General features: G+C 37.8%; 1 protein-coding gene across 10 annotated transcripts in view; it reads left to right on the top strand.

The window, feature by feature from the left end:
• Positions 1 to 13,593, top strand: part of otofa (otoferlin a) — a 66,765-nt gene that overhangs the window by 47,884 nt on the left and 5,288 nt on the right. For 3 of the 10 annotated variants that reach the window (XM_056240043.1, XM_056240046.1, XM_056240045.1), the window contains exons 18-43: positions 89 to 209; positions 404 to 504; positions 607 to 697; positions 784 to 900; positions 981 to 1,133; positions 1,261 to 1,450; positions 1,556 to 1,680; positions 2,214 to 2,348; positions 3,137 to 3,298; positions 3,544 to 3,615; positions 3,858 to 3,977; positions 5,073 to 5,234; positions 5,326 to 5,488; positions 7,638 to 7,792; positions 8,177 to 8,206; positions 8,341 to 8,469; positions 8,574 to 8,649; positions 9,081 to 9,220; positions 9,795 to 9,932; positions 10,087 to 10,224; positions 10,308 to 10,435; positions 10,555 to 10,725; positions 11,039 to 11,199; positions 11,292 to 11,434; positions 11,719 to 11,807; positions 13,027 to 13,125. In XM_056240043.1, the coding sequence (XP_056096018.1) occupies positions 89 to 209; positions 404 to 504; positions 607 to 697; positions 784 to 900; positions 981 to 1,133; positions 1,261 to 1,450; positions 1,556 to 1,680; positions 2,214 to 2,348; positions 3,137 to 3,298; positions 3,544 to 3,615; positions 3,858 to 3,977; positions 5,073 to 5,234; positions 5,326 to 5,488; positions 7,638 to 7,792; positions 8,177 to 8,206; positions 8,341 to 8,469; positions 8,574 to 8,649; positions 9,081 to 9,220; positions 9,795 to 9,932; positions 10,087 to 10,224; positions 10,308 to 10,435; positions 10,555 to 10,725; positions 11,039 to 11,199; positions 11,292 to 11,434; positions 11,719 to 11,807; positions 13,027 to 13,125 (3,309 nt within the window). Of the gene's footprint in view, positions 1 to 88; positions 210 to 403; positions 505 to 606; positions 698 to 783; positions 901 to 980; positions 1,134 to 1,260; positions 1,451 to 1,555; positions 1,681 to 2,213; positions 2,349 to 3,136; positions 3,299 to 3,543; positions 3,616 to 3,857; positions 3,978 to 5,072; positions 5,235 to 5,325; positions 5,489 to 7,637; positions 7,793 to 8,176; positions 8,207 to 8,340; positions 8,470 to 8,573; positions 8,650 to 9,080; positions 9,221 to 9,794; positions 9,933 to 10,086; positions 10,225 to 10,307; positions 10,436 to 10,554; positions 10,726 to 11,038; positions 11,200 to 11,291; positions 11,435 to 11,718; positions 11,808 to 13,026; positions 13,126 to 13,279; positions 13,379 to 13,593 lie in introns of all 10 variants that reach the window. The other 7 variants (XM_056240044.1, XM_056240047.1, XM_056240052.1 and 4 more) reach the window with 4 other exon arrangements.

Below are 13,593 nucleotides of genomic sequence, written 5' to 3'. Positions count from 1 at the left end.
TACGCAGTTTGTCAAAATCACACTTTTTTATAGCTGTTGTTTAGCTTTGTGTCTTGGAACTGAACTGTCCATTTCGCTCGATTTACAGAAATTACTTCCACTTGCCTTACTTTGAAAAGAAACCCTGCATTTACATCAAGAGCTGGTGGCAGGACCAGAGGAGACGGCTCTACAACTCCAATATAATGGACAAGATTGCAGATAAACTGGTCAGGCTCCTCCTAAAATTGCTATGTGACATATGTAAAATTGATGTCCCTATGATTTAAGGGACATCATGTCCCTATGTAAAATTGCAATCCTGTCAATCTCCTTCTCCTAAGCAGGAGTTATCAGGGTTATTTTTGTAAAACCGGGCATTGTTATACTGTTTAAGCATGTACATTTCTTTCTTTGTAAACAGGAGGAAGGTCTGAATGATGTTCAAGAAATCATAAAAACAGAGAAGGCGTATCCAGAACGCAGACTTAGGGGTGTATTAGAAGAACTTAGCACAAGTTGCAGGTGAGAGAACTTAGAAGTGAATCTAAACAATCAAAGTTAAAGTCTATACAGCAAAATCAGCAATCTTTTTGACTTTTCCCACCCTATTCTCCTCAATTTAAGCCGTTTTGTTACACTGGCAAACAAAGATCAGAATCTATCCGGAAGAACCAAGCTGGACAGGGAGAGGCTGAAGTCCTGTATGAGAGAGATGGTACTCACCCTATTTGGTCTCAGCGTCGACATTAAAAACTGCTGATGGGATGTTGAATGTAATTTACATGGTTATATTTTTCCCAGGAGAGTATGGGTCAGCAGGCTAAGACTATTCGCTCACAAGTGAAGAGAAACACAGTTCGAGAAAAACTCAAGCTAGTGTTGAATTTCCTTCATAGGCTTCGTTTCCTGGCAGATGAGGTAAAAGGAATCACATTACCTTAATTCTCTATACGCCATCAGCATCTCAGGCTCACCGTTTTTGTTTATTTTCCTCTAAGCCCCAGCACAGCATCCCTGACGTGTTCATATGGATGATTAGCAACAACAAACGCATAGCATACGCCCGCATACCCTCCAAAGACATCCTCTTCTCGATTGTTGACGAAGAGATGGGCAAAGACTGTGGGAAAGTTAAAGCTGTTTTTCTCAGGGTAACTCTCACTTTATATCCCAATTTCATATTTCTTCCTACAAATAAACATGTTATTTAGAAGTAGTTAAATCAGGTTGGATATTATTGATGTAAAAGTTCTGCATGGGTGTTTGTGTTCATTATAGCTGCCTGGAAAGAAAGGCTTTGGGCATGCTGGCTGGACAGTTCAGGCTAAACTAGAGATGTATTTGTGGCTGGGGTTGAACAAACAGAGGAAAGACTTCCTGAGCGGCTTGCCCAGCGGCTTTGAAGAAAACAAAGCAGCAAAAGAAATAGGCATACAAGCTGTCCCTCCCGTCAGCCTAGTTTATAACAGTAAGATTATATATGCCCTAATGGTTTGTACATGTTAGTTTCTTTGCATTTATGTTAAAACATGTGCAGTATGTGATAAGCGACCCTCTGTGTCCTCTTCTGTAGTGAAGCAGGTGTTTCAGCTGAGGGCACACATGTATCAGGCTCGCAGTCTGTTTGCTGCTGACAATAGCGGCCTGTCTGACCCATTTGCAAGGGTCTTCTTCTCCACCCACAGCCAGGTGACAGAGGTGAGTGTGTGTTGAAGTCTTTGGTTATGAGATGGAACCGGTTTTGGGAGATTTAATGCTGTTCTCTGTGCACAAATACTGTGGGTGCTCTTTGTGTATGTGGGTGACTCTTCAGTAGAGGCACTTTAACTACTTAAAATGTTTTATATACATTTTATATACTATGTTTTATAAATGTTAAATTAAATATATACATCATATATAAATATTGGGTCAGCAATATTATATTTATAGAAATGTATTATATATTATTATATATTAATACATTTATTTATAATATTGTTTTCTAAAATGCTTGCTGTAATGGTAGTGACAGCATTATTTGGGACTGCAATTTTTTTTTTTTTTTTTTTTATACTTTGTACACAAATGTCAAACTAAATAATCAAATTACTCTTTAAATGAGGAAAAAGTAATTACATAGACACATTAACAAGTCTAAAGATATTATATCATTTTATTTTAGAATTTTAGAGAAAAAGGTTCTCCCAGTTGATGAATCATCCATGAAATGTGTATGTGGTAAATTTCAGGTCCTCAGTGAGACTCTCTGTCCTACATGGGATCAGTTGCTCGTATTTGATAATGTTGAACTCTACGGTGAGGCTGGTGAACTCCGTGACGACCCTCCAATCATAGTTATTGAACTGTATGACCAAGACACTGTGGTAAGTTTATATAAGTCTTATATAGCCACAAATAAAAGCTAAATATCCCAAATTAAATGTCTTTGTTTGCTAGTTCAGTGGGCAAATCTGTTGTCAGAACCCCCCCCCCCCCCCATTTATGCGTCACAATAAGAGTGTGTGAAAATGTGCCCTATTGTCCTGACTTGATGTTTCTTCCTGTTTAAAATCTTCTGGTCCTGCCCTTTTGTTGGACGACGTTTTGGCTAAGTAGAGTGTGAACACATTTCAACACTCCTGTCAATCTGTGTTTGCATAGATAGCTGAATGCAACAAGGCATGCAAGAAGTGAGATTGCTTGGGAATCTGTCCCAAAAACAAGATCAAGTCTTTTCGCCATTTCCCTTACTTGGTGATAAAAACACAATTTCCTGTGGCAATAAACTACCTCTTGCATTCCCTTGGTTGTGACCGTTCAGAGGGTTTACAATTTGATGTTTCTTTGTAGTTGTAGTCTCTACAGTAGTTTAGTAATCATTGCTGTGGTTTATTTCGTTGACAGCTGAATGCCAAGGTCAGAATAATTTAGAGAGTGATTGATCACAGATGAAGAAACCAAACAAAAGCAGAATTTGACTTCTGTGAATGCAAACCTTTATGTTCTACATTTAACAAAAATATGTAGAATTGACAACCAAAGATTGATTTTAAAGCCCCAGCAATACAGTAGCCATAATGTGAAAGTGATTTTACAAGGAATGTGGCCACACTGACCCCTGGTGTTCAGAGGCGGTAGTGTAACTGTCGTGTTTTTTATGTGTGGCATCCAGGGGAAAGCAGAGTTCATTGGGCGAACATTTGCAAAGCCACTAACTAAGATGGTTGATGAACACTACGGGCCACCGCGGTTTCCCCCCCAGCTGGAGTACTATCAGATCTACAGAGGAAACTGCACTGCAGGAGATCTGTTGGCTGCTTTTGAACTATTGCAGGTACGGCCTGTACACAGTGGTTGTGATCAACATGTACATACTCCAATCCTGAATGGACTCTGTCAATGCTTGGCCTATCTGTTAATACAGTAAATGTTGCTTAAATAGCACAGATACAGACCACTCTGTTTCTTTTCCTCTCATTTATCTTTGATTCTTGATCTTTTTATGTCATTTCCCATCACATTTTTCCACAATCCTCTGTCCTATCTTTTTGCTTTACACTTCCATGGAATTTTTGACAGATTCCTTATGATGATGAGGAGATCAGAAGGGCTCTTATTGCTGTCCATGACTTTGCAGTGCCTCAGATCAAGGTGCAATAAACAAAATGACATTTCCCCCTCTTTAATTCTTGTATTTGTTTTCCTTTCTTGTCTAAGTGACTTCATCCTCTTCGCTATTGTTGTGCTTTTCATTTTTACTGTTTTTCAAAGCATGGTAGAGGTTTGGAAAAAAAGAGGATTTAATCAGTATTACTATCAGTCAGTAATTACTTTATTATTTCATCAGTTAGTGAGTTATATATTTTCATTCTGTAATATCTGTTTATCCACAGATTGGTCCAGCAGGGCGGGCAGCACTTCCTCCAATTGATGGCCCAACTGATTCTGACCGCGGGCCCATTCTGCCTGTTCCATTGGGCATACGACCAGTTCTCAGCAGATATCGCATAGAGGTGAAAATAGCCATAGAAAGCCACTATAAGACTGTTAAAGGTACAATATGTAGGATTTTTCACCACCAGGGGTCGCTATCCTCTTACAATAACAAAGGCGTATATCGATGACACAAAGCATTAAGCGGAATTATGGATCTTGTCGTCAAGCTGATGGATCTTTTATGGATGAGTGAATACATTGATGTTTTTAACATGACTGTGTGGTGTGAAGCAGGGCGGGATTGCAAATGAGAGACGTATACCAGCGCCACACGCAACGCGAGTCCCGCGGATATTAAGGAATAAGGACATTTCATTCTACCGAACTACACGCAAATGCTGAATTAATACTCACACAGGTCAGTTTATTAGACAAATTAAACTTAAGGTAACGCAGCGCTGTTTCACTTGCTCTAACAGTTACACTATCACACTAAACTGCATTTGAGTGTGTTGGATGTTGTTAGTTAGGTTGTTAGTTGGCTATATGAGACTAGCAGTAAGCTAGATCAACATACAGATCATATTCTAACATTTCATCATGTTGAACTAAATAACATTGATTAGTTTTATGTACATTTGCTCACCTGTCTAATAAAGTACATGCAACACTCGCATCTCTGTCAAGTCGAAGTTAGTCGCGGACGTGGAGCTCTCGGCATCTCGAAAGATGTTGATCTTCGTTTTAGTCCTCTTTTTGTCTCAAAGTCTGCTTGCCATGGTCCATAATGTTTGAACAAAACAACAACAGCATGAGGGTCCTGCTAAGCATAACCCAGTTGTCCACGTCTATCGCCATGGTTACTATGGCAGTACGAGCGGAAACCGAGGGTAAAGCGGATATGACGCCATTGACTGGCGACTCCCTCACCCCTGCTCACACACCCCATTTCCTTGGTTAAAATCGCAATTTTCTCACGATGTACAAATAGTTGGAAACATTGGGGATATTGTAAGTAATCAAACAAAATATATAACATTGGCCTAGTGGTTTTTGGATATTTTACTGCAAAAATCCTACATATTGTACCTTTAACAATTGTATTAACTACATTTGCAGCTCATGAGTTTTTGCTTTAGTTATGTTGAGCCACAGCCTTCGTTTCTCTCCAGGTCCTCTTTTGGGGTCTGAGGGACCTTAAAAGAATCAACCTGGCCCAGGTGGACAGGCCTCGTGTGGACATTGAGTGTGCAGGGAAAGGAGTTCAGTCAGCCCTCATTCAGAACTACAAGAAGAATCCGAACTTCAGCACATTAGTCAAGTGGTTTGAAGTGGTGATTTCATTTATATTTGTACATTACATTTATATATTTCTCCACTTTTTTTCTGATTTGAAATGATAACTCAAGTAATCTTGTGCTGCAGGATCTGCCAGAAAATGAGCTACTCCATCCACCCCTCAATATTCGGGTGGTGGACTGTAGGGCATTTGGACGCTACACCTTGGTTGGGTCTCATGCTGTGACCAGCCTTCGCAAGTTCATCTACAGCCCCCCAGACAAGACTGCTAACAACTGGGCTCACACAGGTACCTGTCATTTACACATATACACACAAATCTGTAATAATTAAGTATAACAATGCAATATAATGTAACTTTCCCAATGCTTTTCTAATTCATATTTGTATAAAAACTATTTTATTTATGATGATAACTAAATTCTAGCATGCAAAGATGACAAATTACTTAACATTTGTTAAACATGCCATCTGACATAAATGTCAAGCTGGTCAAACTTTTATGTTTTGTGTCACACTGTAACAAGCCCAAAGATGGTGGATATGGCAACACTGCAAGAGTGCGCTTGGCGAAGCACCTTTACGAGCATAGACAAAAACACAGAGCGAGACGCGAGCTCAACGGTCAAATACGTCTATCAAGCGCATAGAAAAAAGGAAAAGTAGCACAGTGGAATGGAAAAAAAACCCTTACGGTTTAGCGCAATAAAATTAACAAATATTATATGTGGTTTTACACGCTCGCTTACAGTACATTACTCACATATCCCTTGTTTGCACAAATAAATGTGCACCCATTTGCATTTTTACTTTGCAAAGAAAATATAAATGAACACGCTGTTGCATTTTTAATTACTTTAAATTAAATTCGCTCTGTGGGATGGGGGAGGTTCTCTAAAAAAATAACCCCCGACAGGATGATGAGGACCCCAATGCGAAGCTTCTCTTATTTTGAGTGAACCACCGACTGGATGTACATTATCCCTTACATGTTCACTGACGGTGACAAAGTGGTAACGGTCTGATAAGTACAATATAAACCAGCTTAATGCCTGTCCCTGAACACCAGTGTAGTTTTGTAGTCGATCCAAGAGTATTTTATGATAGTTCATCTGTTTGTTTGGGTTCACTGAGCAGCTGAGATAGTTCAGGTAAGCTATTTGACAATCTATCTATAGTGGTTGGAAGGATTGTTCTGCCTGGTCGATAACGTGGCGCAACATGACAAATTTCAGCAGTACGTAGTATGCAAGTTACCATGTAATGATCAGTGACATCATCCCTTTGCGGTATAATATCTATATCGGTTGGATTGGTTCCATATGATATAATTAAATCTAGTGTACGATTTAGACGATGAGTGGGACCACTGACATTTTGCTTGACTCCAAAGAAGTTTAATAAATCTGTAAACGCAGCCCCTAACGCATCATTTGTGTTATCTACGTGTATGTTAAAACCATTCCACATGTGTTTTAAGCTATTCCACTCAGGCTATACACAATCACAGTATATTAAGTGATTTTGTAGATTTGAAGTAGCCAAGCAGGATTATTTTTTATTTTTTTGTCACCCCAATTAAATCAGTCTTACCTGGCCACCCCTGAAAACAAGTTTGGCTCCGCCCCTGTGTGAGTAGCAGCAAATTTGCCAAATGATGATATTATACCATGGTCATTTTTAGCACCATATACTGCACAACTCTAAATGATATATCAAGATTCACTTATAATTGATTACGGTTCAAACGTTTGGGGTCAGTATGAATTATTTTTATTTTTTTGGAAAGAAAGACATTAATACTTTTATTCAGCGAGGATGCAGGAAATTGATCAAAAGAGACATTTAAAATGTTGCAAAAGATTTCTATTTAAAAATGCTGTTCTTTTGAACTTTCTATTCATCAAAGAATCCTGAAAACAAATAAGCAGCACAATTATTTTAAACATTGATAATAAAAAGAATACAAATCAGCATATTAGAATGATTTCTGTAGGACAATGTGACACTGAAGCCTCTAGCAATGATGCTGATCTTTACCATCACAGGAATAAATTACATATAAAAATAAAAACAGTTATTTTTATTTGTACCGTAATAATATTTCACAATATTGCTGTTTTACTGTATGTTTGATCAAATAAATGCAGTCTTCATGAGCATAAGAGATTTCTTTAAAAAAAAAAAGTTTTTAAAAAAGAAAAACCTTACCAACCCCAACCTTTTGAAGGGTAGTGTGAATAAAGAAAAGCGTATACAGTATATCGTTTTTTTTATTTTGAATTCTTTGTACAGACCATTTCTTTTTCCAGCTTTTCTGACTTTTCATTCCTTTTCTCTATTTCTTCTTCCTTTCCCTCTTCATGGTCTTAACCTTTCTGTCCTGGTGCTGGTCTTGGGTCATTGGTTGCTAAATCTTATGACCCTACCCACACCAGCTAGACTGGCCAATGGCTACATGGCTCTCACCAATGGGACGTCTCATTCCCGCCCCCACTCCCGTCCCATTTCTTATCCCTCAGGTGATATTGTGGTCAATATGGACCCTGAACCCAACATTAAGAAGATGGACACAGTTGTCAAGATTGATGCTGTGAGTAGATGTGCCGTGCTGTTATATTTTAGAAAACTGCTTGGCTTTGACTATTTTTATTCCTACTGTGGTTCTGTTTGTTTTACTGCTTTAAGGTTAATGTCCCATTTTAAAGTCGGCATGAAATGGAAATTGTGATAAAGGATGCTATTGCAATGGGAGGGAAATCATTTTGATTAAAGATTACAAGGGCACATAAATAAATACAAATAACAATAATGTGCACAATAAATAATTTATAATGATTTATTGTGCACATTCCACATTCCAGATTTCATGGTGACTTTAACAACAGCCACGTGATGTGTATGCTATTATGCTATTGTAGAATCTTTTGTGGATGTTTGTATTTGATGTATGTTTTGTGTGGCCCTGTCCTTGTAGACCACCGATGCTGTTGTTAAAGTTGACTTGGTAAGTCTTGGTTTGGTTTAGACAGATTGAAATGTTTTAGATTTCATTTTCATTAAGTTGGATTTAATCACTGTAAACACATTACATTTATTATCAAATAAACATCACAACATCCTTTGTGCTAACAGAACGAGGATGATAAGGAGAAAGAGAAAAAGAAGAAGAAGAAAAAGAAGGGAGAAGATGTGGAGGAAGATGAGCCGGATGAGAGCATGTTGGATTGGTGGTCCAAATACTTTGCCTCAATAGAAACTATGATGGAGGTGGGGAGGAGATGTCTTTAAATTTCAACTTAGTAAAGATTCTTTACATTTGATATATACTGTGTCATACTGTACATTTTTATTTGAACTTTCTGTGAATGCAGAATCTCAGAGCCCAGGAGGCTGCTCTGGCAGAGGCAGAGGAAAGAGAAGATTTGGAGATAGCAGCAGAGAGTGCAGGTAACCACAGCACTTATCAAGGACACGGTGTTGTGTTCCGGTTAGGAACATGTTCTGATAAGCACTATCATCCCATCATATCATCCATCACTATTGTTGTCATGACTTAAAACCAGTTATATTGATCTTTTTCATGCCATGTTTACAAGCTATGAAAAATCTTCACTTTGGGATCAAATCTTTCCATATATTACTTGTAATTCAATTGAATTTTAATGTATGAATGAAGAGTATTTAATGTATTTAATGAAGAGATCCATCTTGTAAATTATACATAATCCATGTTAGTTTGAGTGTTTAAAATAGCTCTCATGGCTTGAAAACATCATTGTTCATCATTACAAACGTCCATTCAAATTGGCCTCGTAGGTGTCGTGCTCATCCGTTTCTCATTTCCATCTATACCTGTGTCCATTCATCCATAACCTCAGAGATCAAAGCTGATGAATTTCCTATGAAAGGCACCAAACCCAAGGAGAAGAGCAAAGACAAGAAGAGCTCCAAGGACAAAAAGAAGAACCATGATGGCACAGAAAAACGACCTCCAAAACCAAAAGTTGATGAACTTATGGTTAGTGCGTCTTCTTGAAAATATTAGTCTACAGCTGGAGGTGTTATTCTTTCTTGCTTTATAAAGAACTTTCATTTAGAAAGCACTTACACCACTTTTCAACAGTTTAGGGTCAGTAAGATAAATTTTTCATTGTCAAAAAATGTCGATTTCAAATAAATGGTGTTCTTTTGAATTTTCTAACCATGAAAGAATCCTGAAAAGTACCATGGCCTCCCCAAAAATATTAAGCGATACAAGCATTTTAACTGTGATAATAATAAGAAATGTTACTTGTGCACCAAATCAGCATATTAGAATAATTTCTGAAGGATCATGTGACACTGAAGACTGGAATAATAACGGCTGAAAAATCATAATTTTCATTTCACAATATTACTGTTTTTACTGTATTTTTGATCAAATAAAGGCAGCCTTGGTGAACGTGAGACTTCTTTTAAAAACATAAATAAAGAAAAAATCCAGAACCCAAACTCCTTTTAATTGAAAAGGGTACATTAGCTAAATGAACTGTGATCTGTAGCAATTTCATCTAATTTCAATATAAATGTGAACGCCTTTATCTCATTCTCAGGTGTACAATAAAGAGCTGGAGTGTGAGTATGCTAACTTTGAGGACTGGCTCCACACCTTCAACCTGTATAGAGGAAAGGCTGGAGATGATGATGACCACAATGTGGTTGATGATGACAGAATTGTGGGCAGATTCAAGGTGAGAACACACACACACACACACACACACACACACACACACACACACACACACATATATATATATATATACATAAAGATATGTAAAGATCAGGTTTCAGAATTAGAGTATGAACGTCATTTTTCATGTTTGAATCTGTCTCCTTGTGAACCAGGGATCCCTCTGTATGTATAAACTACCACTGTCTGAGGAGATCACCAGGGAGTCAGGATTTGACCCGAACATGGGAATGTTCCAAAGCACACCTCACAATGACCCTATCAATGTTCTCATCAGGATTTATATCATTAGAGTAAGTGAATTCAACTCTGAATTATACGTAGGCGTTATTAGTGCAGTACTGTGTCAGCTAAAGTAACATGACTCTCTTCTCAGGCCACAGACCTGCATCCTGCAGATATAAATGGTAAAGCAGACCCTTATATAGTCATTCGATTGGGAAAGTCGGAGATTCGGGACAAGGAGAACTATATATCCAAGCAGCTGAATCCTGTATTTGGAAAGTGAGTAGGCTATACTATTGTAAACCATTCAAACCAATGGTTTGAGCTCAAGCTAGAACATATTTAATTTCTTGAAAGCACTTCATGTAGCACACCCTTTTCTCTCTCTTTCCCTTAAGGTCATTTGACATAGAGGCCACATTCCCAATGGAGTCCATGCTGACTGTGGCAGTATATGACTGGGATTTAGTCGGAACTGATGACCTGATTGGTGAGACTAAGATTGATTTGGAGAACAGATACTACAGCAAACACAGAGCCACGTGTGGCATCGCATCCAACTACTCTGTGTGAGTTCTCTCTGCCCCTATTTTACTTGATTTAGGGGACCAACACATTGAGCAGGAAACACTCAAATCTTTATAGAACAGCATGCTAAAGTATTTACATTTTGGGGTTGTCAATCGATTACTTTATTTTACATAATGTGACAATGAATTTATCTAACTAATCATAATTAATTGCACATGTTATAAATATGACAAGAGAACCGCCATACCTAGAAAAAATAGTTTTGATCTGTCCAAGCCAAACATAAAGTCTTTTAATTAACTTCCCTGAATTAATGTGTTAAACTAACAGTCTTGTATTTTTAACTGACAGTCATGGTTACAATGTATGGCGGGACCCTCAGAAACCAACTCAGATCCTTGCTAAGTTGTGCAAAGAAGGCAAATTGGATGGACCCCACTATGGACCTGGTGGGAGGGTCAAAGTTGCAAACCGTGTCTTTCTTGGGTTTACAGAAATTGAGGATGAGAGTGGTGAGACATTTAAGAGCTTATACAGAGAATGTAATCTAATGTAATTTAAGTTTTTTTCTCCTATTATTTATATATTTTTTTTTGGCTTACAGGTCTGAAGAAGCAGACAGAAGAACACTTGGCTCTCACCGTTCTTAGGCATTGGGAAGAGATCCCACGTGTTGGTTGCAAACTCATCCCTGAGCATGTAGAGACCAGGCCGCTCCTCAACCCTGACAAGCCAGGCATAGAGCAGGTATGCATGCGTGTGCAACAATATACAGCTCTATTACCAAGGACATATTCTAAGGTTCACCAAGTGGCCTTGCTGAATTTTCCATCATTGGTAACAAATTCAGAGGATGAATAAACAGCTGCATAATTTTCAGCAGTCTATTTATGCTTGATAAATGTAAATGAAAAATGTAACGTCACTGAAAAAATAAAGTTTAGGAAAAATAAAGCAAAATGTCATTATCAATTTGTCATTATTATATTGTAACTAACTGGTCAACTCCTCAAATGTTCATAATCTCACAGGGAAGGATTGAAATGTGGGTGGACATGTTTCCTATGGATATACCAGCACCAGGACCAGCCATTGACATATCACCACGCAAACCAAAGAGGTAGATGATTCTGTTCAAAGTCTCGGTTTACTCCATTTTGAACACATTTTGAATCAGGATCAGTGAAACTTTTGCTGCTTTTCCTTTATTCATGCTCTTTTAATCTCAAATAGTTTGTTGCAGTTAAGGCTTTAATATTTCATGGGTGCATAATGTTGCAATCATTTTGTACAGGTTTTAACTTTTTTTCCTTAACGTCTCTAGGTACATGGAACAAAATGTCATTTTGATTTGTGCATCATTGAGTTTAGCCTTGAAGAAAATGAGACAAAGATAGGAAGCTTTAATCATCAGTCATGCTTAAATCACTTTCTTAATCTTAGATCATTACACCCTTAAGCAAGGAACAGATTGCTTTGTTATCTGGACTGCTTGTGCAATTAATATTCTTTGGATGACTTAAAAGCTTTGGATGAAGAAGTAGCTGTGAATGGCGAATTACCAAACTACAGAATATCTTTTTACTTCACTTTTTTTTATAATTGTTTACTATAATAGTTTTTAACTATGTTTAACTACAGAGATACTACTGTGATTTAGCTACAAAACAGATGACACTCTTTCTCACCTAGAGTTTGTAGATACAACACACTGTCCTTATTCTTTTTTCCTCTCATACTTACTCTGCCAGCTTCACGCCTCTCATCTGCCTTTATTTTTTTCATGTTAATCATCTAAAGAATGTGCCAATTTTTAACAAGCCCTGTACTGTGAAACGGTCCTACTTGAGTCTGAGATATTCATGCACTGCAAAAAAATGTCTGTTTATTGACATAAATGCATTTCTGAATGCACGGCATAATTAAGTAGAAATAAATGTAAAGCGGATCCTGATTTTATCTGGATAGGATTGAATTGTGAAAGTGAGTGCTATAGAATAGAGCCAGACCTGTGAGTTTGCTAAAATGATCCCTAAAAAGCTATTTGCACATTCAATACCAATATCCTAAATGTTAAAAAAGGAAACTCATTTCAGAGGAAGAAAAGACTATAACGTTTTGATTACGAAGACAATTTGGAATCAATTACAAGACCAGGAACATGCATTAAGAGAGTAAAAAGGTCAATCACGTCTTTACAGAGCAGTTTTTACCTTTTTACTTCGGTTATATTAAATTATAATCTTAACTAATATTTTTCATTTGAATCAAACCAGTTAAATTTTTACAGTGTGAGATGATGATCCCATTCTTTTCCTTCCCCTCCACTCATCTCCCAGATATGAGCTCAGGGTGATAATATGGAATACTGACGAAGTAATTCTGGAAGATGATGATTACTTCACAGGGGAAAAGTCCAGTGACATATTTGTGAGGGGGTAGGTATGGACAGGTGTGTGAAGAGTGTGTGGTTAATCTGTTACTTTTTGTTTGTTTCTGTTTCCTTTTGTTGTTTGTCTGTCTTGTTGCGTTTGATGTACTTGTGTCTATCCCCCTCCCTGGCCCCCGCGTCATTGCTGTGCTGTTATCTAGCTTTGAGCTTCGTGTTATTATTTGGAACACTGATGACGTAGTTCTAGAGGACGATGCTTTCATGACAGGAGAGAAGATGTCTGACATCTATGTCAGGGGGTAAAGACGATACAATCGCATGGCCTGACCGCTCTCCCCACTGCCTGCAAAAATCTGTACCTGCCCCCTCCATTCACATCCAAAGAATAAACACCACCTTCCATGCAGATCCTAGTTAAACAGGACCATATCATTCAAAATGATGCTGATTTCTAGTTATAACCTCTGGTTTAATATGACAATATTATTTACATTAATTCAGTTGTATTTTGAGT

The sequence above is a fragment of the Rhinichthys klamathensis genome, unplaced genomic scaffold (genome assembly GCF_029890125.1).
Source record: "Rhinichthys klamathensis goyatoka isolate OS25496 unplaced genomic scaffold, OSU_Roscu_1.1 h1tg000579l_1, whole genome shotgun sequence".
NCBI classification, from domain to species: domain Eukaryota; kingdom Metazoa; phylum Chordata; class Actinopteri; order Cypriniformes; family Leuciscidae; genus Rhinichthys; species Rhinichthys klamathensis.
Note: the sequence above shows the minus strand (reverse complement) of the source record. Positions and strands in the feature narration are given on the sequence as shown.